The sequence below is a fragment of the Oscarella lobularis genome, chromosome 18 (genome assembly GCF_947507565.1).
Source record: "Oscarella lobularis chromosome 18, ooOscLobu1.1, whole genome shotgun sequence".
NCBI lineage: Eukaryota > Metazoa > Porifera > Homoscleromorpha > Homosclerophorida > Oscarellidae > Oscarella > Oscarella lobularis.
In genome coordinates, this window is record NC_089192.1 from 1,265,359 (window position 1) to 1,293,184 (window position 27,826).

Below are 27,826 nucleotides of genomic sequence, written 5' to 3' on the forward strand. Positions count from 1 at the left end.
CAAAGGACCCGAATTTCCCCTTGGGCCCTGATCTCCTTTGTCTCCCTTTGGTCCTTTAGGACCTGTAGAAATGTAACCTAGTTGAAGCTACAATTGTTTACACAATATGACTATCACCTTGTGGTCCTTTGTCTCCCTTTTCGCCTCGTCTACCCACTGACCCAGTGTCGCCTTTGGGTCCTAAAACTTCAGATGAAACAAACTGTCTACTAGTTGCGAGCTCTTTCACCTTGAACGCACAGTGTCTCGTTCGACTGACAAGTAGCTTTCAGAGCTTCAAGCTGGTAAAAGTCTCAGAGTCTTATTCATTGTTTGATGCTGCAGTATCCTTACCTGAAGTTGAGCTATTCTTCCAAAAGCATCCGTGATTCCCGAATCAGACTGTCGCTTGGCTCGGCCAGAGAGTGAGTCAGGAAGCTCATGTCTGCACAGACCGCAGCTCAAATTTACGGTCGACTGCAGCTTGACAAGCCAAGCAAAGTTGCACGCAAACAGTAGTAGGGAAACGAGCGGTGTGCCGTAAATAAGAGCCTTCGTTGTGAGGGGGGTCGTCTTCTTGCCCATTGTTCTTCAGCTACAAAGGAGGCTCACGTGCGCCGGCCGGTGGCCAATCAGAAGAACAGAGGCTTCAGCGTGTAATAGTCTAAACAAGTGAAGTGTGACAGATATTGTTCAAAAAGTCATTAGTGTCGCAAATTCCTTTCGGAGCGGTGTTCAAATTGCCACTGTGACGATTAAGTCAGCATTAGAATTGCAAAAGTGACGGAGCTATCTGTCGCTCCATAGGAAAGCAAATGAAGCAAAGAGAAAGAGCGCAGAAACAAGACTCTGGATTGAGTAGTAGAGGTGAAATTGAACAGCTCGCGTTTTAGAGGACACATAGTGACTAAGGAAATGTTTTACAAAAGTGTAATATCTGTAGTTCAGGCAGTCTCTTTGAGACAGACGATTCCGGCAAAATTTGAAGTGCTTGAAGTGTATTCAACTCGATACTCGTCATAGTTACCAGCGTGTTTGTAAGCATTGGTTGATGCAGAGTCTCGAAATCGAAAGTAGTACCTTCTGTTCCCTCCGTATACGTAGCCACTCCAACCACATTGACCAGAGTAGACGCGTGTTCCAGACCTGTTGCTATTTGAACCAAAGATTCTCTTCCCATCTTGGGAACTAGCCCAATAATAGCCACGTGGACATGAATAAACCTTTGACTTATCCCAATACGATGATTTTGATACAGCGTAATAAACTTGGGTGTTGTAAGTTGATTGCCGAAATCCCCTGCAACTGTCTGTACGCAACATCCACTCTTCCGCTAAACAGTAACATTTTTTCAAGTATTCTCACTATTTATTAATATAATTTACCTGTAGGTTGATTTCCGACATTAATCTCTACCCTTGCTCTTTGTATTACCCCGCCTGCTGTTGCTATACAATAATAAACACCGCTATCCCAAGTCTTTGCGGAGACCAGTTGAAGAGTACCATCGCCCAAGACACGGGCGCTGGGCGCATACTGACTACTGCAGCTGAGACATTTAGGACGGCTCCAGGAGATCCGAGCAGAAGTCCTCCCAATTGCAGCACTGCAGCGAACGTCTACCCTTTGTCCCGCCTTGAGATAAAGATTCTCGGGAGGGCGTGAGACAAAACGAAACTTGCTAAACATAACAATAACTTGCTTTTCATCAGTGCCAAGTTGATTCTCTGCGCGACACAAGTACGCTCCTTCGTCAGATAGAGTACTACGTTGCACTGTTGCGCATCCAGTTGCACTTGACAACTCTTTGTTGTGTCGTATCCATGTGACTTTTGGTGACGGTGGGCCCACCGCGCAGCACGTAAGATTTTCACCGGGGGAGATGTACATAATTTCATCTCGAGGACTTGATATAGTTGGTTTCGCTACATACAGAAATCAAGTTTTCAAATTCAAAGCTGTAAACTGCACTGTACCTAAGACAGTGAGAGACACGTGATCTTTCAAAACTTGAGTTGAATAGCTGTCTTTTGATTTCGCTATGCACGAATAATTGCCAGCATCCTGCTTAAGTACTGGAGAAATCTCCAAGAAGCAGTTCGATATTTTTGTTCTGTTTATGGGAAGAGCTTTGCCGTCCTCTCTTTTCCAATCAAAAGTCAGCTTCTTGAATGGACAAATGGTGCACTTGATGGACGCTTTGGTGTTGTTGACAACTTCAAGTCCGTGAACGATCTCTATAACATAGTCTACATATTAGAAATCTACACACGCCGTGTAATAATTTTCACCGTGATAAACGGATATGTCTGTTGAATGCGCCACATGACCGTGAACATTCTCAGCCTGACAGGTATAGCGCCCTATGTCGCTGTCTGAAAATTGAGAGATGACTAAACTTCCATTTGGGTAAACCAACGAATTATTTGGCAAAGAAGCTCCACGACGCGACCAAAGAATTTTGGGCTGCGGGAATCCTGATGCCTTGCATGGCAAGGCAACTACAGGGTTCGTAGGAATAACGGTAACAAGCTTAGGACCAACGTCAGTCAATTTAGGTGCGGCTAAGAGAGCAAAAGAGTTAGGTTGTCACAGTTTTTCAGCCTCTATCATCACTGACCTTGAATAGCAAGTTGAGCTGAAGACTCCGCTATTCCAAATATATTTTCTGCTACGCATACATATTGACCTTCGTCGTCTTGTTTGAGATTAGTAATGGTAAGCTTGTTCCGGTAATGCACGGATACTATGGCATGTGAAGGGAGCTGTGCGCCTTCCTTTCGCCAACGGATCGTTGGCTTGGGAAAGCCAGTTGTTTTGCATTCAAATACCGCCGTTCCTCCTCGAATTCCAATAAAATCTTTAGGCTTGTAAATAAATGTAGGTGGAACTTAAAACAAATTTTATCAATATAGCATACTGTATACAGTAGACGTAATACTAATTACCAACGCTAATTGATAAAGGACCCAACTTTCCTCTTGGACCCATATCGCCTTTAGCTCCTTTGGATCCTTTAAGTCCTGTAGACAGATGGATTCTGTTGATTTTTCATTACGTTAAGATGAAACCTGATCCTTACCTTGCATTCCTTGATCCCCTTTTTCTCCCTTCTCGCCTCTCTTGCCATCAGATCCAGTGTCACCTTTGGGCCCTAAAGTAGTGACACTTTAGTCAGCCAGGCTGCTTAGCGTCCTCGTGCTTTCGTACCTTGAAAGCATAGCTTTTCGTTAGATTGACAAGTCGCTTTCAAAGCTTTAAGCTAACGGAAATCAATAGATCATCAGTGGGTTGCATTCTGCATCCTTTTACCTGAACTTCAGCAATTCTACCAAAATAATTCTTGATAATCGAGTCAGAATCCCGCTTGGCTCTGCTAGGAAGAGGTGGCGAAAAAGGTAGTGAAGCAGGAAGCTCGTTATCGGCGAGTTTGTCCTGGCTACAGCTCAGATTGACAGTTGCTTGCAGCTTGGTGAGCCAAGCAAAGTTGCCCGCGAACAGAAGTAGAGAAACAAAAGGCGTGCCATAGATGACAGCCTTAGTTGTGAATGGAATTGTCTCCTTGGACATTTTTCTTACTAGACGGCGCTCTAGTCACTGGCTCTTAGCCGACAATAGCGCTCTTCTTATACTCGACTAAGCAACGGTGCTCTCATCTTAAACACGGCGTCCCTTCATTCTCAACTAAACAACGACGCTCTACTCAACTAAACAACGGCGTGTACTGCCCACCATAAGCTCACGTGCCCCACTCCTCCACTCACGTAAAGAGTTACAGTAACCTTTCTCTGACTGTCTATCTATATCCACAGTGCACAACAGGCAGTGGCCCTGTACATACAGTAAAAGGCGGTACTTTCAGCGTTATTATACACCCACTTGGCTCTTTTCACGCGTTCTTCAAATCGCCGAGTAGTAGATTGCCAGATCGATTGTTCTAAGCAGTACAAAAATAGAGAAACATTATGACACTCTAGACATACTGCAAAACGTTCTGTAGAAAGCATGTCTATTTTAGTCTCCGATACGGTCGTCTCCTACAGATGCCTTTCTGACTACCGCGTTCTCATGTGCAAGATGAACATTCCCTAGTACTCGGGACCGAGCTACGGCTTGGGAGACATCAGGGGCAGTCGATGCTTCTTCCAGAGACTGCTTCTGAACAAGGACTTCGCGTGCCCACATGTTACAGTGCGCTAAGTGGATTGACTTTTCTGAGCCTTTTCTCCAGAAGAGATCGGCGAGTTCTCCGGAGATTCCTTCTCTAGCCCTACTGTTTCTGTGACTGGACCGGCGTCGGAAGCTCGGGATGACCAGTAGGCCTAAATCTAACCATTATTTTTTCTTACGCGCTAGAGCACGCGTTCTTTTTCTCCGACAGTTCTTTTTCGTAGGCTTTTTCTCGCGTTTTGGGACGGTTATTCTTCACGGTAAGTGAAAATTGGCCTCAAATAAGTCCGATCTGAAGCGCGATGACCGTAGGGAGCCCCGGAACCCCTTTCCTTCCGCACAAGTCGCCGGCGGAGAATGTCTCATTCCACCGCAACTCGGTCGCGTTTTTTTAGCGAGAGTGCTCAGAGATCAGACGCGTGCACGAGGAATCATTCGCATGCAGCGTCGCGCACGTATCTAAGCAAAAGTTGACGTCATGAAAATGGTTGTCAATCTTGACCGATGAAAATGCACAATTCAATTTACCGTAGACGTCTTCTATGGTGAATTGAATTGCTCATTTTAATCTTTCCTTTATGCACGGGTTCTTCCCTTAGACTATGAGTCAAGGAGAGTTCCTGAGAAAAATAAAAAAACAAACAAACCATTGGAAACATTTGCTGTGGAGGATTCCAATAGGCAAGGCATGTATCGATAAGATTATTTGTTTCAAAGCCCCAGTTGTACTATCAGTATCAGACGCGTTTGCTAAATCGAACTGTTTTCCAGATCAGGTAGTTTCCGGGAACCGATCGAGCAAGTTCAAGGAAACTGACTAATAAGATGCGTGTAGTCGAAAACCAGATCACGGCTCATTTTTATTCAAAGACAACTGTGACCAGGGCCTTCACCAACTTGGATGCAAATTGACGACGAAAATATCTTTTATAGATTAAGTCTTTTAGATATAGATTTAGTACTCGTACTGTTTGGTGGGCGCATATTACAGCATAGACACGCGTGGGGCTCTGGCAAGAGCTTCACTTGAAACTTGGTCTGAGAGACCGAGTTTCTAGAGTCGAGCTTCGTCGCGTTCTCTCCGTAGCTAGGATCGCATGATAAACAAGTAAATGTGTCACGTTCAAATTTTATTTAATAAAGTCCCGGATGTACAAAATTAAAACGAACAGAGTTTCCCCTCTCCTCCATCCGCCCCCTCACCCCAAGCGGGTAAGGCCAGACGGGCGCCTGCTGTGAGTCAAAGACTCGCGGGGCCAACTCCGTACTCCCCTGCGAAGGGTGAGCCCGTTTAACCTCTTGGCTCGGAGCCTTGGACTGTGAAAGTGGCAGCTGGGATGTCAGTCCACTCACAGGTGCAATTCCAAGGGGCGTCACTGATATTACCCACCAGTGCCCTGCCTTACGTGGGGAGGCGCTCTATGGCCTCTGCAGAGGTATGGCCTATTTATCGCTCTTGGCCACAGAGGGATGGCTTCGTCTGCCTCGTCGGATTGGTAGAGCGACTACACGACAAAACAATTCACGCGGGGAAATCAATGAGAACGTACCTTCCTGAAATGGGGTTTGCAGCAGCCTCGTAGTTCACGACTGATCAGGGTACAGCTAAACTGCAAAAATGTGATGCATTGAAGACATATCAGCTACGTGTTCAGGCTTCAGCGTACCCGTGCTCATTTTCAGCGCGACGTACGTGCGTATGTAAACCCCATAATTGTGCTTCTGAGAGATTTCACAATGCGAAGAGATCCGTCTTAGGGAACGCCGACGCTTTGCAGGGTGTTTTTGTGCTAAGATATTTGGCAACACCATCGCTTTTTCTCGGTCCCACTACAGCAATTTAAGTTAATTAAGGCAGAACACTTTTAAAAGAACTGGACTGTACACACTGCTATTCGTACCTCGGATTCCTTGATCTCCCTTTTCTCCTTTACTACCAGTATTGCCTTTAGGTCCTGCCAACAAAGGTGGTATACGAATGTGCACAGCTGTTCCAGCATACCTTCTATGATGCGACCATCTACTGTATGATGGAAGTGACAGAAGAGAGAGTGCACGAGGATGCCGCTGCTCCTTCTTCTGATGTGGAGATGGTTTGAACCAGGAGAAATTGCTGCGACTTCCTTTGGGAAGAGTGAAGAATACTACACTGTAGTATGGTGAAAATGGATCCGGATACTTCGTTGGCGAGTCAGGAGTCTGTGTTTCTCATTGACGGAATTGTTTGTCGCCTCGTTGGCAAAAGAAGTTCATAGAAAAGCGAGTGAAGCGAAGAGAAAGATTCTGCAGAAACGAGACGTTGAATTGACTACATGTATAGAAGAAATTGAACAGCTCGCGTTTTTAGAGGGAACGATAGGCACATAGTCACTGACAAAAGGTTCTGCGAAAGTAACTCAGACAGTCTCTTTCAGGCAGACGATTCCAGCAAAATTGGAAGTAGATGAATCATACCGAATTTTATATTCATCATAGTTACCAGGGTATTTGTAAGCATAGGTTGATGCAGAGTCTCGAAATCGAAAGTAGTATCTGGTGGATCCTGCGTAGACGTAGCGACTCCAACCACATTGACCATAGTAAACGTATACACCAGACCATTGTTCATTTGAACCAAAAATCCTTAGTCCATCTCTGGTACTAGCCCAATAATAACCACGTGGACATGAATAAAACGCTGTCTTTGACCACGTAGTTGATTTTGATACAGCAAAGAAAACTTGAGGGTCGTATGTCGATTGGCGAAAGCCCCCACAAAGGTCTGAACGTAACATCCATTGTTCAACTAAATTTTCACTAGTTATTTATCACGCAAAATGATCTACTGGTACACACCTGTCAGACGATCACTCCCTCCTTCGACGTCTACGTAAACTGTGGCTGTGAGTATTCCGTTCACTTTTGCAACGCATTGGTAACGTCCGCTGTGCCACGTCTCCACTGAAACGAACCGAAGAGTCCCATTGCCCAAGTCTCTCGCTTGGGTTTTGCAGCTGCCACATCTAGCGGAAGGCCATGAGACATTAACGAATGTGCCTTGGGCGGCAGCACTGCAATGCACTAATGCATTCTGCCCAACTTTCAGACGCAGGTTCTTGGGAGGTCGTTCTATAAAGCCAGTTTTAAGCAGAACGACAACCTGTTTTTTGTTCGTGCCCAGTTGATTCTCCGCGTGACACGTGTATGCTCCTTGGTCTTCGTAGTTTATGCTATTGAATTGCAAAGTGGCGCAACCAGTTGCATTCAATAATTTTTTGCTGTGTCTCATCCATGTGACAGTTGGCAACGGTAGGCCAACAGCGCAGCACGTAATATTTTCGCCAGGAAGGACGTATTTAACTTCGCCTTCAAAGCCTGCTACAATTGGCTTTCCTACCAATCAAAAAATCGTAAAGTAAAAGTGTGGAAGTGACATCGTATACCTAGAACAGTTAGAGACACGCGATCTTTGAGAACTTGAGATGAATAGCTCTCTCTTGATGACGCTGTGCACGTGTAATTGCCAGCATCCTGCATAAGCACTGGAGAAATCTCCAATGAACACTTGTTAATTTTCGTTCTGTTTGGGGGAACGATGCTAATTCAGTTGCTCTCTTTGCCATACCTGCTTTACTGCAATTTGACTAAAAAGATCCCCGAATCCGACATCGGATTGCCTTTTGATTCGATCTGGCTCAGATTCAGGCATGGTGACATCAGATGTAAGCCCAAAAGTACGAAGAATTAATCTCCGTGTTCTCTCTTGAGAGGTCGTTCACCGCTCTCTGCAGCTTAGCAAGCCACAGAAAATTGCTCGAAAAGAGCAGAAGAGAAACGAGTGGAGTCACGTAGACGAGGCTCTTTGTGCCGTCCTGCTTACTCATCGTCGCGTCGCCGAGCTCGCGCAAACAGAATCACGAGAATCGGAGGCGTGAAACAATGACTGTTCAGCTGAACAGTGAGGGGCACGTGAGCTTTTGGCACTTGAGACGAATTGATCACGCTATGCACTATTCGACGCATTGTGCAGTCCAATCCCACCGCTCTTGCGTCTAATTGATTCGAATTCTCCTTCATTCTCGCAGCTTCGAAAGACAGCGAACCTCTTCATGCTAAAACGAACAGAGAAGCTTTACTTCTTTGTGAGCCTGGAGAATATACCTACGCATGCGCACACTGGGAGAAATGACGGACGACGAAGCGATGGAAGTGACCGAAGAGAGAGTGCCCGAGGAGGCTGCTGCTCCTTCTACTGATGGAGATGGTTCGAAATAGGGAAAATTGCTGTGACTTCCCTTGGGAAGAGTAAAGAATATGGTGAAAATGGATTCGGATATTTCGTTGGCGAGTCAGGAGTCAGTGTTTCTCATTGCAAAGGCGGCAGAATTGTTTGTCGCTTCCTTGGCTAAAGAGGTTCATAGGAAAGCGAATGAATTAAGCGAAGAGAAAGACTCTGCAGAAACGAGACGTTGAATTGAACAGCTCGCGTTTTTAGAGGGAACTGAGAAATTTTTTCGTTGGCGAGTCAGGAATCGGTGTTAATTAGTCATTGAAAAAGCGACGGAATTATTTGTCGCCTCCTTGGCTAAAGAGGTTCATAAGAACGCGAACAATAGACACATAGTCACTGACGAAAGGTTCTACAAAAGTAACTCAGGCAGTCTCCTTCAAGCAGACGATACCAGCAAAATAGGAAGTAGATGAAGTGTGCTGAAGCCGATACTCGTCATAGCTACCAGCGTCTTTGTAAGCATTTGTTGTCTCAGAGTCCCGAAATCGAAAGTAACGTCGTTCCCGTTCTTTGTAGACGTAGCCATTCCAACCGCATTGACCATAGTAAACGTATACACCAGACCGGTTCTCATTTGAACCAAAAATTCTTATTCCATCTTGGGTACTAGCCCAATAATATCCACATGGACATGAATAAACCGTTGTCTTGGACCAAGTATTTGATTCCGATACAGCATAGAAAACTTGACGGTCATAAGTTGACTGACGAAATCCTCCGCAATTGTCTGTACGCAATGCCCATTCTTCCACTAAATTTTGGCCATACGCTCAATGAAAAGCCCGCGCGATTTAAATTATATTACCTGTAGGCTGATTTCCGACATAAATCTTTACTTTTGCCGTCCGAGTTGCTCCCTTAGCTTTTGCAGTGCAGTGATAAACACCGCTGTTCCAATTTTTTGCGGGGACAAAGCGAAGAGTACCATTGCCAATGTCACGAGCGCTAGACTGATACTTGCTATTGCAGCTGAAACATTTGGGAAGACTCCAGGAGACGTCCGCGGACATTCCTCCCAATGCAGCACTGCAGTGCACTTCCGCCTTTGCCCCCACTTCGAGATGAAGAGTTTTAGGAGGACGATCAATAAAACAAAGGGCGTTTATTAAAGTGACTCGTTTTTCATCAGTACCAAACTGATTCTCCGCGTGACATGAGTACGCTCCTTCATCGGGGATAATACTACTAATTTGCAACGTTGCGCTGCCAAGTCCACTCGTCAATTGTTTGTTGTGTCTCTTCCATGTGACAGTAGGTAACGGTGGACCCACCGCGAGGCACGTGATATTATCAGCGGGACACACGTAGATAATCTCACCTTCTTGAACATCCGTAGCATTTGGCTTCTCTACACAAAAAAGATGTAAAGAATAGAACTGCAAAATTGCTGAGTACCTAGCACAATAGTCTTAATCTCTGGCTTTCCTACACAGAAAATTACTGTATGTAAAAATAAGATTGCAGTAAGCAGGTAACTACCTAGAACAGTTAGAAACACGCGATCTTTGAGAACTTGAGATCCTGATGATGCTGTGCACGTGTAATAGCCAGCATCCTGCATAAGCACAGGAGAAATCTCCAACGAACACTTATTAATTTTCTTTCTGGTTGGGGGAAGATCTTTGCCGTCCTCTCTTGTCCAATCAAACGTGAGCTTCTGAAACGGACAAACGGTGCATTTGATAACCGCCTTGGTGTTGTTGATGACTTCAAGTCCGTGAGTGATCGCTACAGGAAGATAAAACTTGGAATTATTTAGCATAGGCTTCCTATGCTCTTCACCGCCATAGACTGATACATCTGTTGAATGCGTCACATGTCCGTGATTGTTTTCAGCTCGACAGACGTAACGCCCGTTGTCTCTACTAAAAAACTCAGCAATCACTAAACTACCATTTGAGTGAACTACAGAGTTTTCTGGCAAAGACGCTTCGTGGCGTGACCAACGAATTTTAGGTTGCGGATATCCTGATGCCTGGCAAGGCAAGACGACTTCAGGATTTGTAGGAAGAACTATCAAACGCTTGGGTCCAATGTCTGTAAATTTAGGAGCCGCTAGAAGAGCACACGAGTTCGATTGTCAAAATTTATCTACTATTCATGATGACATCACTGACCGTGAATACGGAGCTGCGCTGACGACTCTGCTACGCCGAATACGTTTTCTGCGACACACACGTACACCCCTTCATCTTCTAGCTTTAAGTCTGTGATTACAAATTTGTGACGATGATTTGGTAATATTCCAGCTCGACTAGGAACAACGCCATGCTGTTTTCTCCAGTGAATAGCCGGCTTAGGATATCCGGTAGCTTTGCATTCGAACACAGCTTGACCGCCTTGTTTTCCAATTGTATCTACCGGCTTTGCAATGAACGGAGGTGGATCTACAATGAAGATGACAATATGAAATCACACTAGCAAGTAAAAATAAGAAACATACCAACGGGAATAAGCTTTGAACCAGCGTCTCCTTTTGACCCCTTTTCTCCACGAAGTCCAATATCGCCTTTAGATCCTTTTGCGCCATTTGTACCTGCAGCAAGGCTTCTGGTAAGTAAAAGAATAAAGGTACTGCTGTTTGTACCTCGCATTCCTCGGATTCCTTGATCTCCCTTTTCTCCTTTAGGACCAGTATTACCTTTAGGTCCTACCAACAAAAAGGTTTAGAAGAACTTTCCCAGAGCCGTTCAAGCATACCTTCTATGCAAAGTTCCTGGTTTTCTGTGCATGTGGCTTTTAGAGCTTGGAGCTACAATTACCCAATATACAATGCTAATTCAGTTGCTCTCCTTGCCATACCTGCTTTATTGCAATTTGACTAAAAAGATCCCCAAACCCGAGATCAGATTGCCTTTTGATTCGATCTGGCTCAGATATGCTGTGAAGTCACTATATTAGATCGGGACTATTCTAGAACAGCAACGCCCAATGATGTAAGGTGCTTGCGCAGTAGCAAACTAGGTTAAGATAGATAACCGCCCCTGACAACGGCCCCGTAACTCAATTAGCGATTTTCAGCAAAGGTTTACGACGTTTTATACCAGCATACTGTGACGACATTTATTGTATCTTGATTGGGACGCCTTGTCATACCGAGAGGGTGAAAATGGAACAATAACTTTCTGTTCTAATATAGTCCTGTTCTAATATAGTGCCTTCTAAGATGGCACTATATTAGAACAGGACTATATTAGAACAGGAAGTTATTGTTCCATTTTCACCCTCTCGGTATGACAAGGCGTCCCAATCAAGACATAATAAATGTCGTCACAGTATGCTGGTATAAAACGTCGTAAACCTTTGCTGAAAATCGCTAATTGAGTTACGGGGCCGTTGTCAGGGGCGGTTATCTATCTTAACCTAGTTTGCTACTGCGCAAGCACCTTACATCATTGGGCGTTGCTGTTCTAGAATAGTCCCGATCTAATATAGTGACTTCACATTAGCAAGCCACAGAAAATTGCCCGCAAAGAACACAAGAGAAACGAGTGGAGTCACGTAGACGAGGCTCTTTGTGCTGCCAGGGAGGTCCTGCCTACTCATTGTCTCGAGCTCGATATCACGAGAATCGGAGGAGTGAAACAATTACCTGTGCGGGCGGTTCGCACGAACCACGTAGCAGGGACGGCGGGGACAACGACAAAATCGCTGTACGCATGCGTAGCTCTACAACAGTGTACTGCAGTTTCTCTCCGGCGAAATGGTCGGAGAACGAAGCGACTGAAGCGATGCAGGTGACCGAGGAGGAGTCTCTAATGATGGTTGGAAATTGTTTCGACTTTCCTTGGAAGAGTGAAGTGAAAATGGATCCGGATATTTCGTTGGCGAGTACGTCGATCAGGAGTCGGTGTTTCTCATTGCAAAAACGCCGGAGTTGTTTGTCACCTCCTTGGCAAAGGAAGTTCATAGAAAAGCGAGTGAAGCGAAGAGAATGACTCTACTCGCGTTTTAGAGGGAACGATAGACACATAGTCACTGAAGAAAGGTTCTACAAAGGTAACTCAGGCAGTCTCTTTCAGGCAGACGATACCAGCGAAATTGGAAGTAGATGAATCGTACTGAACCTGATATTCATCCTCGTTACCAGCGTGTTTGTAAGCACTGGTTGATGCAGAGTCTCGAAATCGAAAGTAGTATCGGGATCCTGCATAGCCACTCCAACCACATTGACGATAGTAAACGTATACACCAGACCAGTTGTTACTTGAACCAAAAATCCTTAGTCCATCTCTGGTACCAGCCCAATAATAGCCACGTGGGCATGAATAAAACGTTGTTTTTGACCACGAAGTTGATTTTGATAAAGCATAGAAAACTCGAGAGTCATATGTCGATTGGCGAAAGCCCCCACAACTGTCTGAACGTAACATCCATTGTTCAACTAAATCTCAACTCGTTATTTATCACGCAAACAGAATTAATTAACTATGTACTGTACCTGTATAACGATCAGTCCCACCTTCGACGTCTACGTAAACTGAGGCTGTGAGTATTCCGTTCACTTTTGCAACGCATTGGTAACGTCCGCTGTGCCACGTCTCCACTGAAACGAACCGAAGAGTCCCATTGCCGAAGTCGAGAGCTTGGGTTTTGCAGCTGCCACATCTCACGAAAGACCATGAGACATTAACGAATGTGCCTTGGGCAGCGGCACTACAATGCACTAATGCATTCTGCCCAACTTTCAGACGCAAATTCTTGGGAGGTCGTTCTATAAAGCCGGTTTTAAAAAGAACGACAACCTGTTTTTTGTCCGTGCCCAGTTGATTCTCCGCGTGACACGCGTATGCTCCTTCGCCTTCATACTTTATGCCATGAAATGGCAACGTGGCGCAACCAGTTGAATTCAATAACTTTCTGTCGTGTCTCGTCCATGTGACAGTTGGTAACGGTGGGCCAACCGCGCAGCACGTAACATTTTCACCAGGAAGGACGTGTTTAACTTCGACTTCAAAGCTTGTTATATTTGGCTTTCCCACCGATCAAAACTCGTAAAGTAAATGTGTAGAAGTGACGTCGTACCTAGAACAGTGAGACACACTTGATCTCTGATAACCTGAGATGAATAGGTGTTGTTTGATGACGCTATGCCAGGGGCGTCGCGAGCTTTTGGATGTTGGTCTGGCAACATTTTTTTCCGCGCTTCGCGCGGAAAAAATTTTTCGACCACTCGCCTTTTTTGTTGACCACGCCCCCGTTTGCGGGGTGGAAATTGTCAGAAAAAGGCGTATTTCTTTCCTCCTAAGCCACGTTTGCCTCACGCGCGAAACTTACACCGTTACTTCACTCAAAATTACAATACTGCACAAAGTATTCCCTTCTTTGGCGAAAAAGTTGGTCCGGCAGTTGCCGGGTCTGCCGGACCTATCGCGACGCCCATGTATGCACGTGTACTGGCCAGCATCTTGCATAAATACTGGAGAAATCTCCAATGTACATTTAGTTGTTTTCTGTTCATAGGCAGATCTTTGCCGTCCTCTCTCCTCTAAGAAAAACTGAAGTTCTTGAACGGACAAATAGTGCACTTGAGGGACGCTTTGGTGTTGTTGATGACCTCAAGTCCGTGATTAATCTCTACACAGAGTGCCTTAGAATAGTTTATAGCATTTTTTGTCCTTTTATCACCGTGATAAACTAACATATCTGTTGCATGCGTCACATGTCCGTGACTGTTTTCAGCTCGACAAACGTAACGCCTGTTGTCTCTACTAGAAAACTCAGAAATCACTAAACTACCATTTGAGAGCACCAAACAGTTTTCTGGAAAAGACGCTCCGTGGCGTGACCAATGAATTTTAGGTTGCGGATATCCTAATGCTTTGCAAGGTAAGACGACGTCAGAAGTTGTTGGAAGAACTGTCAAGCTCTCAGGTCCCAACGAGTATAAATTTAGGAGCAGCTAGAAGAACACACAAATTCGATATTCACGATTTACTAGTCTTGAAATCACTGACCATGAATGGAGAGCTGGGCAGGCGACTCTGCTACACCGAATACGTTTTCTGCAATACATATGTATTGGCCTTCGTCGTGTTGACGGAGATAAGTAATGGTGAGCTTATTCCGGTAATGTACGGATACACGGGCGTTAGGTGGAAGTTGTTCGCTGCCTGCTTTGCGCCAGTATATTGTCGGTTTGGGAAAACCCGTTACTTTGCATTCAAACTCCGCAGTTCCACCTCTGACTCCCACTAAATCTTTAGGTTTGAAAACAAACGTTGGAGGGACTTGAAGAACAAAATGTCAGCAATACAGCGGAATAGTAGAGATGTGAATTACCAACGCTAATTGACAAAGGACCCGAGTTTCCTCTTGGGCCCTGATCTCCTTTGTCTCCCTTTGGTCCTTTAGGACCTGTAGAAATGTAACCTGGTTGAAGCTACAATTGTTTACACAATATCACCTTGTGGTCCTTTGCCTCCCTTTTCGCCTTGTCTACCCTCTGACCCAGTGTCGCCTTTTGGTCCTAAAACTTTAGATCAAACAAACTGTCTAATAGTCGCGAGCTCTTTCACCTTGAACGCACAGTTTCTCGTCCGACTGACAAGTAGCTTTCAGAGCTTCAAGCTGGTGAAAGCCTCAGGGTCTATTCATTGTTTGATTCTGCAGTAGTCTTACTTGAAGTTGAGCTATTCTTCCAAAAGCATCCGTGATTCCCGAATCAGACTGTCGCTTGGCTCGGCCAGAGAGTGAGTCAGGAAGCTCATGTTTGCACAGACCGCAGCTAGGTCAAATTTACGGTCGACTGCAGCTGGACAAGCCAAACAAAGTTGCCCGCAAACAGCAGTAGGGAAACGAGCGGTGTGCCGTAAATAAGAGCCTTCGTTGTGAGGGCTTCTTGCTCATTGTTCTCTTCAACTACAAAGGATGCTCACGTGCGCTCCACCAATCACGAAGTGACCGCAGTGTTGTTTGAACTGCTCGCTGTAGGGGACACACAGTGACAGAAAACGTTGTACAACAGTGTAACGTCTGCAGTTCAGGCACTCTCCTTGTGACAAACGATTCCAGCAAGGTTAGAAGTATCTGTGGTAATAGTTACCAGCGTGTTTTTAAGTATTTGTTGATGCAGAGTCTTGAAAAATCGAAAGAAGTATCTGTTGTATCCTGCGTAGTTGTTGCCGGTCCAACTACATTGACGATTGTAGACGCGTATTCCAGACCTGTTCCTAATTGAACCAAAAATTCTCTTTCCATCTTGGGTCCTAGCGCAATAATAACCACGTGGACATGAATAAACCTCTGATTTATCCCAATAAATTGATTTTGACACAGCGTAATAAATAGGCTTGTTCCGGTAATGCACGGATACTTTGGCATGTGAAGGAAGACTTCCTTTCGCCAGCGAATTGTTGGTTTGGAAAAGCCGGTTGTTTCGCATTCAAATTCCGCCGTTCCTCCTCAAATTCCAATAAAATTTTTAGGCCTGTAAAAAAGGAAGGTGGAACTTAAGATTAGTAACGGTGAGCTTATTCCGGTAATGTACAGAAACTTGAGCGTTTGGTGGAAGTCGTTCGCGGCCTGCTTTTCTCCAGTATATTGCCGGTTTGGGAAAACCAGTTACTTTGCACTCAAACTCCGTTTGGGACCTTTAAAAATGTAAAGTGTAAGTAAGCTACTATTGTTTGCACAATGTGACTATCACCTTGTGGTCCTTGGTCTCCCTTTTCGCCTCTTCTACCTTCTAAAACCCAGTATCACCTTTGGGCCCTAAAACTTTAGATCAAACAAACTGTCTAATATTCGCGAGCTCTTTCACCTTGAACGCACAGCTTCTCGTTAGACTGACAAGTTGCTTTCAGAGCTTCAAGCTGGTAAACGTCTCAGAGTCTTTTTCATTGTTTGACGCTGCAGTAGTCTTAGAGCTATTCTGCCAAAATAACCCGAATCAGACTGTCGCTTGGCTCGGCCAGAGAGCGAACCAGGAAGCTCGTTTTCGGCTATTTTGCTCTGACTGCAGCTCAAATTTACGGTTGACTGAAGCGCGTAACAAGCCAAGAAAGTTGCCCGCGAACAGAAGTAGGGAAACGAGCTGCGTTCCATAAATGAAATCCTTCTTTGTGAGCGGAATTGTCTTCTCGCTCATTGTCTTAATTCAGCTACAAAGAGGCTCTCACGTGCGCTCTACCAATCAGGAAGTGACCAAGGACAAAGGCTTCAGCGTGTAATAGTTTTAACAGCTGAAGTGAAGTTCTTTCGTTCAAGTTACCATTGCAAAAGCGACAAAATTGTTTGTTTCCTCCTTGGCTACAAAGGTTCATAGGAAAGCAAACGAGACGACGGATTGACTATAGAGCATTTCGAAATTAAACAGTTCACGCTTCCAAGAACACAGTGACTGATAAAACGTTCTTAAAAAGTGCAATATCTCTAATTCAGGCAGTCTCTTTGAGACAGACAATTCCAGCAAAGTTGGAAGTGCTTGAGGTATATTGAACTGAATTGTAGTCATAGTTGCCAGCATGTTTGTAAGCATTGGTTGATGAAGAGTCCCGAAATCGAAAGTAGTGTCTAGTGTTTCCTCCGTAAACGTACTGATTCCAACCACATTGACCATAGTAGACGTATACAGAACTGCCTCTATTTGAACTAAAAATTCTTTTCCCATCTTGGGTACTCGCCCAATAATAACCACGTGGACATGAATAAACCTTTGACTTATCCCAATAAGGTGATTTTGATACAGCGTAATAAACTTGGGTGTTGTAAGTCGATTGCCGAAATCCCCTGCAACTGTCAGTCCGCAACATCCACTCTTCCGCTAAATATTGACAATTTTTCCAGTAATTTCATTAATTATTAATATAATTTACCTGTAGGTTGATCTCCGACATTAATCTCTACCCTTGCTCTTTGTGTTACTCCGCCTGCTGTTGCTGTACAATGATAAACACCGCTATCCCAAGCCTTTGCCGAGACGAACTGAAGAGTACCATCGCCCAAGACACGGGCGTTGGACGTATACTGGCTATTGCAGCTAAGACATTTAGGACGACTCCAGGAAACACGCGCAGATGTCTTCCCGAATGCAGCACTGCAGCGGACTTGTGCCTTCTGTCCCACCTTGAGATCAAGACTCTTGGGAGGGCGTGAGATAAAACGAAAGCTGCCAAACATAACAATAACTTGCTTTTCATCAGTGCCAAGTTGATTCTCTGCGCGACACAAGTACGCCCCTTCATCAGATAGAGTACTACGTTGTACTGTTGTGCAGCCAGTTTCACTTGACAACTCTTTGTTGTGTCTTATCCATGTGACCTTTGGTGACGGTGGGCCAACTGCGCAGCACGTAATGTTTTCACCAGGGGAGATGTAAATAATTTCATCTTGAAGACTTGATATAGTTGGCTTCGCTACATACAGAAATCAAATTTTCAAATTCAAAGCTGTAAAATGCATTGTACCTAAGACAGTGAGAGACACGTGATCTTTCAAAACTTGAGTTGAATAGCTGTCTTTTGATTTCGCAATGCACGAGTAATTGCCAGCATCCTGCATAAGTACTGGAGAAATCTCCAAGAAGCAGTTCAATATTTTTGTTCTGTTTATAGGAAGAGCTTTGCCGTCCTCTCTTTCCCAACCAAAAGTCAGCTTCTTGAAAGGACAAATGGTGCACTTGATGGACGCTTTGGTGTTGTTGACCACTTCAAGTCCGTGAACGATCTCTATAACATAGTCTACATATTAGAAATTTTCTACACACGCCGTCTAATAATTTTCACCGTGATAAACTGATATGTCTGTTGAATGCGCCACATGACCGTGAACATTCTCAGCCTGACAGGTATAGCGCCCTATATCGCTGTCTGAAAATTGAGAGATGACTAAACTTCCATTTGGGTAAACCAACGAATTATTTGGCAAAGAAGCTCCACGACGTGACCAAAGAATTTTGGGCTGCGGGAATCCTGACGCCTTGCATGGCAAGGCAACTACAGGGTTCGTAGGAATAACGGTAACAAGCTTAGGACCAACGTCAGTCAATTTAGGAGCGGCTAAGAGAGCAAAAGAGTTAGGTTGTCACAGTTTTTCAGCCTCTATCATCACTGACCTTGAATAGCAAGTTGAGCTGAAGACTCCGCTATTCCAAATATATTTTCTGCTACGCATACGTATTGACCTTCGTCGTCTTGTTTGAGATTAGTAATGGTAAGCTTGTTCCGGTAATGCACGGATACTATGGCATGTGAAGGAAGCTGTCCGCCTTCTTTTCGCCAACGGATCGTTGGTTTGGGAAAGCCAGTTGTTTTGCATTCGAATACCGCTGTTCCTCCTCGAATTCCAATAAAATCTTCAGGCTTGTAAATAAACGTAGGAGGAACTTAAAACAGATTTTATCAATATAGCATACTGTATACAGTAGACGTAATTCTAATTACCAACGCTAATTGATAAAGGACCCAACTTTCCTCTTGGACCCATATCGCCTTTAGCTCCTTTGGATCCTTTAAGTCCTGTAGACAGATGGATTCTGTTGATTTTTCATCACGTTAAGATGAAACCTGATCCTTACCTTGCATTCCCTGATCCCCCTTTTCTCCCTTCTCGCCTCTCTTGCCATCAGATCCAGTGTCGCCTTTGGGCCCTAAAGTAGTGACACTTTAGTCAGCCTGGCTGCTTAGTTTCCTCGTGCTTTCGTACCTTGAAAGCATAGCTTTTCGTTAGATTGACAAGTCGCTTTCAAAGCTTTAAGCTAACGAAAATCAATAGATCATCATTGGGTTGCATTCTGCATCCTTTTACCTGAACTTCAGCAATTCTACCAAAATAATTCTCGATAATCGAGTCAGAATCCCGCTTGGCTCTGCTAGGAAGAGGTGGCGAAAAAGGTAGTGAAGCAGGAAGCTCGTTATCGGCGAGTTTGTCCTGGCTACAGCTCAGATTGACAGTTGCTTGCAGCTTGGCGAGCCAAGCAAAGTTTCCCGCGAACAGAAGTAGAGAAACAAAAGGCGTGCCATAGATGACAGCCTTAGTTGTGAATGGAATTGTCTCCTTGGACATTTTCTCACTAGACGGCGATCTAGTCACTGGCTCTTAGCCGACAATAGCGCTCTTCTTATACTCGACTAAGCAACGGTGCTCTCATCTTAAACACGGCGTCCCTTCATTTTCAACTAAACAACGACGCTCTACTCAACTAAACAACGGCGTGTACTGCCCACCATAAGCTCACGTGCCCCACTCCTCCACTCACGTAAAGAGTTACAGTAACCTTTCTCTGACTGTCTATCTATATCCACAGTGTACAACAGGCAGTTGCCCTGTACATACAGTAAAAGGCGGTACTTTCAGCGTTATTATACACCCACTTGGCTCTTTTCATGCGTTCTTCAAATCGCCGAGTAGCAGATTGCCAGATCGATTGTTCTCAGCAGTACAAAAGTAGAGAAACATTATGACACTCTAGACATACTGCAAAACGTTCTGCAGAAAGCATGATTATTTTAGTCTCCGATACGGTCGTCTCCTACAGCTGCCTTTCTGACTACCGTGCAAGATGAACATTCTCTAGCACTCGGGACCGAGCTACGGCTTGGGAGACATCAGGGGCAGTAGATGCTTCTTCCAGAGACTGAACAAGGACTTCGCGTGCGCACAACATGTTATAGTGCGCTAAGTGGATTGACTTTTCCATTCTGAGCCTTTTCTCCAGAAGAAATCGGTGAGTTCTCCGGAGATCCCTTCTCTATCCCCACTGTTTCTGTGCCTGGACCGGCGTCGGAAGCTCGGGACGACCAGTAGGCCTAAATCTAACCATTATTTTTTCTTACGCGCTAGAGCACGCATGCTCACATTCTTTTCCTCCAACAGTTCTTTCTCCTTGTTGTCGTAGACTTTCGCTCGCGTTTGGGCAGTCTCAAAAGTCGGCGATGAACAGCTCTACGCCCGGAAATCGACCGCGCCGAAAGCCATTTTCCGAACGAAGCCGGAAGACGCGCGATCGCTGCGTAGATCTACACGACGCCGAAAATGCTCAAGGATAGACGGGTGGACGCAACGTCGTGCGTAGACTACGTGTACTCCGTCTCGGAAATATTCGACGGGTAACGCCAGAAAATACGGGCGGTCCTGTCTGTTGTTTGGCAATCGAGAAGAGACCATGCATGCAGTCGTCATTAATTATGGACGCGTTTGACATAGTTCCGAGGAAGCCACGCGGAAATTAAGACGCGGCGACGACGACGAAGTTCATTTTTGGTACGTCTGGTCAATCCATCTTAATTAAGAGAATCTCTACAACTGGCGGTTTACCTGTACATCTGGTTTATTTATGCGCCAACTTATTATGTTTCTTTACGAAATACCTGAGCCAAGCTGTCGAAAGCAAAGTCCAAAGTAAAAGTATCCCAAAATCAGAAAGACATTTCGACTCGTCGACATATTATGCAATAACGAAAGTACGGAGTCGTCTAGACAATCCAATTTTCGATATGCTTCTAATTGATAGAGCAGCCACCAAAAGTGTGAAACTATGTGCCTTTACCCGGAAATAGTTGCCCCGCATAGACAAATTGCATTTGCGCATCCCGTAAAAGGGTTTGCCTCAGTCGCTGTTATATTCAAGGCATTCTTCCTTCTACGTTCACTTCGACTACGTATACGCGCGGTGGCTGGCCAATGAATCTTCGATCTTTTGCTCTGCGCGTCTCGATTTTGACGTTCGCCTTTTCGTGCACTTCCTCTTTCGCCGACCAGTGCGCGTCGTCGCCGTGTCAAAACGGCGGAACGTGCAACAAAATACGTGGTCGATACAGATGCGAATGTAGATTCGGTTACCGCGGCAAGCATTGCGAGATTGACGTCGACGAGTGCGCTTCGTCGCCTTGTCGGAACGGCGGCACGTGCATCGATCAAGAACAAGGTAGATATGCTTGCGTGTGTCTTCCCGGTCATACGGGCATCAATTGCGCGAGTGACGTCGACGAGTGCGCTTCGTCGCCTTGTCAGAACGGCGGCACGTGCATCGATCAAGTAAACGGATATTTTTGCGAGTGTTTTTTCGGTTATTACGGCATCAATTGCGAGGCAACTATCCACCACTGCGTAGATTCTTGTCTGAACGGCGGCACGCGCGTCGGGCGATGTCAGTGCGAGTGTACATTCGGTTATACGGGAAGCAATTGCGAAACGGACATCGACGAGTGCGCTTCGTCGCCTTGTCTTAACGGCGGCACGTGCATTGATCGACGTGGCAGTTATGTCTGCGAGTGTCCTTTCGGTTTTCACGGTATCCGTTGCGAGACGAATATCAACGAGTGCGAGTCGTCGCCTTGTCAGAACGGCGGCACGTGCGTTGATCGAGTAGCCGGATATTTATGCGAATGTTTTTTCGGTTTTTACGGCGTCAATTGCGAGTCAACTATCAACCACTGCACTTCGCAGCCTTGTCAGAACGGCGGCACGTGCAACGAGCTGGTGTTCGGATATGTTTGCACGTGCCCTCTCAGTCATACGGGAAGCCATTGCGAGACAGATATCGACGAGTGCGCTTCGTCGCCTTGTCAGAACGGCGGCACGTGCCTTGATCAACGAGGCCGTTATGTTTGCCTGTGTCATCTCCTTCTCACAGGCATCAATTGCGAGGCACATGTCGCGGATGTCTTAACGGCAAGCCCTATTCCAACGTCAACGACAAGCTCTACTCCAGCGTCAAGGAGAGGCCCTACTCCAACGCCAACGGCAAGCCCTATTCCAACGTCGACGACTGGCCTTACTCCAGTGGCAAGTCCTACTCCAACGTTGACGACTGTCCCTTCACCAACGGCAAGCCCTACTCCAGCGTCAACAACTGGCTCTATTCCAACGCCAACCGCAAGCCCCACTCCACCTTTTAGCTGCGAAGGCTGCAACTGTACAGCTATGGCTACAGCAACGGGTGCGGCGGTTACGACAGCGCTGGCAACTGTGACTGCGGCAGCCGCGGTAACGGCAACGGCAACGGCGACGGCTACGGCTGCAGCTACGGCAACTGCAACGGCAACAGCGACTGCGGCGGCGGCTGCGTCTGCAGCAGCGGGAGCTGCAGCAGCGGCTGCTGTGCAAGTAACGGCTGCGGCAGGGAGCAATTGTCACTGTGGCTGTACAGTGACAATAAAAGCAATATCAGTAGCTATCGCGAAGGCAAAATCCACCGCAATAGCAGCAGCATCAGCGGCAGCGGCAGCACGTTCAGCGGCATTGGCCGCAAGTTCAGCTAGTGCTAGGGCTTTCACAGCTTCACGTTCTGTGGCCGATGCAAGAGCAGAGGCTCAAGCAGCAGCGACAGCAGCGTCTGAAGCTATAGCGCTGAGCGGCGGTTGTTCGGCGGAAGCTATAGCAGCGGTTTCAGTTTCATCTTCCGCCATAGCCGAATCACTAGCAGTTGCTTACGCAGCAGCCTTTGCAGCGGCAGAGGCTGAAGCGGTAGCCGAAACAGTAGCCAAGGCAGCGGCAGCGGCAGAAGCCGCAGCAGTCGCTGCCGCCGCTGCCGCTGCGGAAGCTGTTGCCGTAGCAGGAGGCGGTTACGGCTATTGCTACACTTACTGCTACGGCTACGGTTACTGTAAAGGTACCGCCGTTGTCGTGTCACGCATACTTAACGCCGTAGCGTTGGCTAAAGCATCGGCAGAAGCGGGTACTGATGCTGCAGCGGAGGCGAAGACCGTTGCTACGGCAGCAGCAGCAGCGGGAGCTAGCGCTACGGCTCTAGTATCTGCGACGATATCGACGGGATCTTCTGTGTCCGCTGCGGTAACATTTGTATTAAAAGCCGCGGTAGAGATCTCCGACGACAGGTGCACTGCTGTAGCTACAGCATCGGCCGATGCATCGGCGTCTGCTACTGCATCAGCAGAGGCAACAGCATTAGCAATAGCTGCTGCAGCTGCATGTGCTGCAGCAGCGACTTCAGCGGCGGCAGAAGCTTCAACCGCAGCATTTTCATCGGCTGCGGCATCCTCGAGTGCGTTTTCGGCGGCAACAGCAGCGGCGGACGTCGTAGCGGCAGGCGGCTATGTAGGTTGCACGTCAGTCGTTACCACGGCGGTCAAAGCTGCAGCAGCGGCTCTAGCAGCAGCAACGGCGGCAGCTGAGGCTTCAGCTACGGCAACGGCGTCAGTTACAACAGCGGCTACGGCGTCAGCGTCTGCATTGGCAGAAGCTAGGGCAGCTGCGACTGTGCTAGTAACAGCGTCTGCATCAGCGCAGGCTGCAGCAACAGCGTCGGCTACGACTGTAGCTGTTGGAAACTGTGGCCCAGCTATTATAGCAACATCTACAACTGTTGCTGCGGGAACGGAGGTTGCAGTGATCGCAGCAGTGACAGTCAAAGCGGCTGCTGCAATCGCAACAGCAGCAACTTTTACGGCGTCTGCGGCGTCTGTTACAGCAGTCGCCGCGGCTGCTTTCAGCTCTAGTCAAACCAGCATTATCATTACCTACAGCGTTGCAGTTACCGCCAGAAAGTTGAACGTTTATTTCTTTTCGTTCTTCAAAATCTCTTTGCTGCATTGCAGCGACATCAACAGAAACATCGATCTCCTGCTCGTAATGGATAATTCCGGCAGCATTTCTTTTGATGATTTTGTGAAACAAAAGACTTTTGCTAGCAGAACTATTGACCACGCTCTGACCGTTGGATGCCACGCTTCCGTTCGCGTCGCTGTCATCACCTACGCGCATCATTACAAAATAGAGTTCGATTTTGACGACCACTCGATAGGGGCGACTCCTCGAGCAACTCTAAAAGCTGCCGTTTTGTCTATTGACTATGTAGGCTGGTGGGCTACGGATACTAGAGCAGCCTTAGAGATCGCTCACTCGCTTCTACACGACGTCAGTAGAGGAGCCAGAGTGGGAGCCACGAAGATAGTCTTTGTTCTGAGCGACGGACAGTCGAACAGGGGAGATCCGAAGGCTTCGGCGGCAGTACTGAAAGCAGGCGCCACCGTTTTTTCTATGGGAGTTGCAAACTTCAGATCGGCATCGAGTCAACAAGAGCTAAAAGACATCGCCACTAGCGACGACCACGTCTTAGTGCTGAATAGATTTGACGATTTGCAAGACATCGTTGATTACTTTGGCCCAAGTATGCGTATAATGATTTTTCTTTACTGCCTCTGCTAGACAGATTTGGTCTTTTCCTTGTTTTTAGAAGCTCGTTGCGATCTAATCGACTTGGCAGAGAATCGACCTGAAGACTGGATTTCTATTAAAGACGGTTTCAAGAAGCTGAAAAATAATAGCGTCATCAACGACATGGCAGCCCTTCATGCTCAAACATTTCAAATATTTGGATCTGCTCACAAGTAAAGAAAAGTCGCATTAGTCGTTAATAATTGCTTTCAAGTTATTCTCTAGTGGCGCCGGATTTCTTCCGTGGCATCGCGCCTATCTTCTCATGATCGAGCGCGCCCTGCAAATCGCCCAGAACGACGACGCCTTGCGCCTTCCCTACTGGAACTGGACGAGCGAGGACGTCAAGACGTCGAAGATATGGGATCATCTCGGCGGCGAACAGAACGGGGACCCTGCAGACGGCTTTTGCGTCAATACGGGCGACTTTAGAAAATTCGTGTGGCACGCGGATCCCTCCGAGTGCATTACGCGGAATATGATTATGCCTAGCCCGGGTTCATCTCAAGTGTCCCAGTCGGCACTAGACGCCGATCGCGATTTTCTTTACCCCTTCTCTTTATTCCGTCGAATAACAGAAGGAGGCGGCGGGCGTCACAACACCTTACACGTTCGCTTTGGTAGAGAATCCCATATGCGAACGGCTGTATCTCCCCTCGATCCCGTCTTTTACTTTGTAAGAAAACCTTGCTTTTGGTACTGTGCCAGTAATCGTTCCTTTTTTTCTAAGCATCACTGCTTCATCGATCTTCTCTGGTCAGATTGGCAGCAGCGCTGGGGCGAAGGCCCTGAAAATTATCCTGTCGAAGGCGAAGTGTACAATCTTCATACGTCAATGCAGCATCTGACATCGGTCTACCCCGGTACAAACAGTCCCCTCTTGTCCAAGCCGGACTGGACTCGTCCCGTCAACTTGCTCAAAGTCACCGACCTCGGATACACGTACGACTCGTCCGGATCGATTTCTCACGTCGACCGCCGCCGACGCGCGGTATCGACCGATGCGGATCAAATTCATTCTTCTCTTCTCAATGGCATCGCTTTGAAGGGCAGTCAAGTCGAACAGAAGGATTTTGACGCTCAGTGCAGCTTTCTCAGCGATTCCCTGAGCGCTTCTCAACTCGAGACGTGCGTTCGTCGCGGAGCGACGCCCGGAGTTCGTCTCGCTTTCGGTCCGAATCGATTCGAAGGTCGGGTCGAGGTTCTCCTAGACGGAACGTGGCACGCCGTCTGCGACGACAATTGGGACGGCAAAGACGCCGAAGTCGTTTGCGCTCAGCTCGGCTTTTCCGGCGGCAACGCGTACAACGATTCGGTGTTGAAGTACGAGGCGAATGAGAATCTCGCGACGAGTTTCGACTGTTCTGGAAACGAAGAACTCCTTCAAGACTGCTCGCATGCTGTCGTCAACGTTTTTTCTAATTCAGCAGCCGGCTATTGTCCGTACTACGGGTACGCCCAAGTCGTTTGCGATCCAGGCAAGGCAATCGTCGTTAACCTTTATACACGTATATGACATTGTTTGGTTTGATAGGTGTTAGGCTATCTACTGGGGACTCTTCCGGCTACCTTCAAGTTTACAACGCCGCTCTGAAAGTCTGGGGCCCCGTGTGCGGCGCACGAAATTGGGGAAAACGTCATCATTCTGAAGCGTGTGAAGCAGCCGGTTTTGGTCCTTCGGTTCCCGGAGTCGACCAATCATCTACGTCCAAACCCGTTTTAGAAACGACGTTTGTCGGATGCCTTACTAGCGCAAGAAAGGCAATCGATTGCCGAGGAGTCGAGTGGGACACAGAATCGTGCGACGACTCGGCGAATGATCTTTACGTCTCTTGCCTCAACTGTATGCAGTTTCCAACGCAGATAATGTCATATACTTAGTGTGCTTTCTTTCTAGCTGTTCGCCTGTCTGATGGACCTAGTGCTAATGAAGGCCGTGTCGAAGTCTTTCATCAAGGCGTCTGGGGCTCGGTGGGCTATCTGCTGTGGGACGAAGCTGATGGTGACGTTGTCTGCCGTCAATTGGGGTATGCAGAGGGTGCAGAACTAGTCTACTATCAATCGTTTTCGGCCGGACCGAGCATCGTTTGGCTTGATCGCGTTCAGTGCACGGGACAAGAAAGTTCTCTGAACAAATGTCGTCATTCTGGATACGGCGAGGCTTCGTACGACGTTCAGCGTCGGAATGCAGCCGTGACATGCAAGCCATAGTGCACAGGCTTGGCAATATATCGACACAGGATTTCTCCACAGTAGCATGCGCGGCTTTTCTGAACCCATTTTTTTCTCTTGCTGATGCTCTTGAGTCCTCTTTCGCATGGCAGCAAATGTCCGATATCTGATTTCATGTTGTTTACACCGCGTTTTGCATGGTGGGACCTCACGTTTGCTGAGAAACAAGCCTGCTTTTCGACATTCTTCAAAATCAAACTGACGTAGAATACCTCTTTATGAGGAGGTGCGGCTTGCTTTTGGGCTCCGCCTTCCATCTGAAATTCTGCCAACAAATGTGTCGTTGTTTTTCTCTTATCGGTTCAGTCTATCATACCTCAACTGAGAAATTGGGGACGAGCGGAGTCAATGAAATGAACTGGTTCATGGAACAGGGTCAGAAAAGGCTGATTGACAAACAGGAGGTAGTCAAGTTGCTGAACGGCAAGTCTAAATTTTATATGATCAGTACAGTAGGTGCGTAGACTCACTTGCTGCATCTGTTGCTTCTGTTTTACCGCCTTTACATCTCTACTATATTCGTTTAAGTTTCAGATGTCCTTCATTGATTTCCAGCATCAATAGCCAATTAAATGATCTACAGTATAAGAAAGTTTTTGGATAGTGATAGACATAGTATGACAGAGTCCTACGTTTTAAAATGGCAAATATACTTCAGTAGTCTATTGTTAATTGAATATTCGAGATGTAGCAGGTCGCTGTGAAAATTCAGTCATGTAATCGAGTTCTTTTTTTTTCCCAGTCGTATGAGTCTTACATGATACAATTACGTGTTTTTGTAAAATGCTTGAAATTGCCACGTCAATTTATGAGCTCATTTTTATGTGGATATTGACATTTTGTACCGTAGAGCGCGCATGCTCATAAGCCTTGAGCGATCGGTTTGCTTCGGTTTGCTCGTAGACTCTTGCTCGCATTTGGGACGGTCCGGTCTCAATCTGAAGCGTGATCAATGATCGTGCGGACACCCGGAGTTTTGAAAGAGCTGCTCTGCGCCCAAAGATCGACAGTCAACGAAATTCTAAAGGAGACCGAAAGACGCGCAGCGCGAGAACCTGC

The 27,826-nt window shown here is 46.6% G+C and overlaps 5 protein-coding genes and 1 pseudogene across 5 annotated transcripts; 2 read left to right on the plus strand and 4 right to left on the minus strand.

The window, feature by feature from the left end:
• Positions 1–862: 862 nt before the first annotated feature.
• Positions 863–19,854, minus strand: LOC136197853 (roundabout homolog 1-like). The gene is made up of 11 exons (XM_065987710.1): positions 19,732–19,854; positions 19,585–19,683; positions 19,166–19,536; positions 19,064–19,115; positions 18,936–19,007; positions 18,802–18,876; positions 18,474–18,743; positions 18,145–18,417; positions 17,827–18,087; positions 17,236–17,775; positions 863–1,312 (listed from the first exon to the last, which is right to left on the minus strand). Exons 3-11 carry the CDS (start codon positions 19,421–19,423, stop codon positions 924–926), a joined length of 2,190 nt encoding a protein of 729 aa, XP_065843782.1. The 5' UTR covers positions 19,424–19,536; positions 19,585–19,683; positions 19,732–19,854; the 3' UTR covers positions 863–923.
• Positions 1,538–3,783, minus strand: LOC136198114 (contactin-5-like). The gene is made up of 10 exons (XM_065988031.1): positions 3,712–3,783; positions 3,292–3,663; positions 3,190–3,241; positions 3,062–3,133; positions 2,928–3,002; positions 2,600–2,869; positions 2,271–2,543; positions 1,956–2,216; positions 1,776–1,904; positions 1,538–1,614 (listed from the first exon to the last, which is right to left on the minus strand). The coding sequence occupies exons 2-10, from the start codon at positions 3,547–3,549 to the stop codon at positions 1,538–1,540; spliced, it is 1,467 nt and encodes a 488-aa protein (XP_065844103.1). The 5' UTR covers positions 3,550–3,663; positions 3,712–3,783.
• LOC136197861 (opioid-binding protein/cell adhesion molecule-like) lies at positions 8,654–11,343 on the minus strand. Its single transcript, XM_065987724.1, has 12 exons — positions 11,222–11,343; positions 11,120–11,171; positions 11,007–11,069; positions 10,863–10,955; positions 10,637–10,806; positions 10,537–10,584; positions 10,329–10,474; positions 10,202–10,281; positions 9,899–10,147; positions 9,815–9,844; positions 9,225–9,767; positions 8,654–9,170 (listed from the first exon to the last, which is right to left on the minus strand). The coding sequence occupies exons 9-12, from the start codon at positions 9,978–9,980 to the stop codon at positions 8,782–8,784; spliced, it is 1,044 nt and encodes a 347-aa protein (XP_065843796.1). The 5' UTR covers positions 9,981–10,147; positions 10,202–10,281; positions 10,329–10,474; positions 10,537–10,584; positions 10,637–10,806; positions 10,863–10,955; positions 11,007–11,069; positions 11,120–11,171; positions 11,222–11,343; the 3' UTR covers positions 8,654–8,781.
• On the minus strand, positions 14,082–15,129 carry LOC136198115 (roundabout homolog 2-like). Its single transcript, XM_065988032.1, has 6 exons — positions 15,090–15,129; positions 14,938–15,000; positions 14,826–14,888; positions 14,702–14,776; positions 14,377–14,649; positions 14,082–14,321 (listed from the first exon to the last, which is right to left on the minus strand). Exons 1-6 carry the CDS (start codon positions 15,127–15,129, stop codon positions 14,290–14,292), a joined length of 546 nt encoding a protein of 181 aa, XP_065844104.1. The 3' UTR covers positions 14,082–14,289.
• A 1,186-nt stretch (positions 19,855–21,040) lies between the features above and the next one.
• LOC136198139 (fibropellin-1 pseudogene) lies at positions 21,041–22,257 on the plus strand (annotated as a pseudogene).
• A 25-nt stretch (positions 22,258–22,282) lies between these two features.
• LOC136198140 (platelet binding protein GspB-like) lies at positions 22,283–26,908 on the plus strand. Its single transcript, XM_065988055.1, has 6 exons — positions 22,283–24,488; positions 24,555–24,708; positions 24,761–25,211; positions 25,266–26,013; positions 26,070–26,378; positions 26,433–26,908. The coding sequence occupies exons 1-6, from the start codon at positions 22,283–22,285 to the stop codon at positions 26,744–26,746; spliced, it is 4,182 nt and encodes a 1,393-aa protein (XP_065844127.1). The 3' UTR covers positions 26,747–26,908.
• Positions 26,909–27,826: the final 918 nt, after the last annotated feature.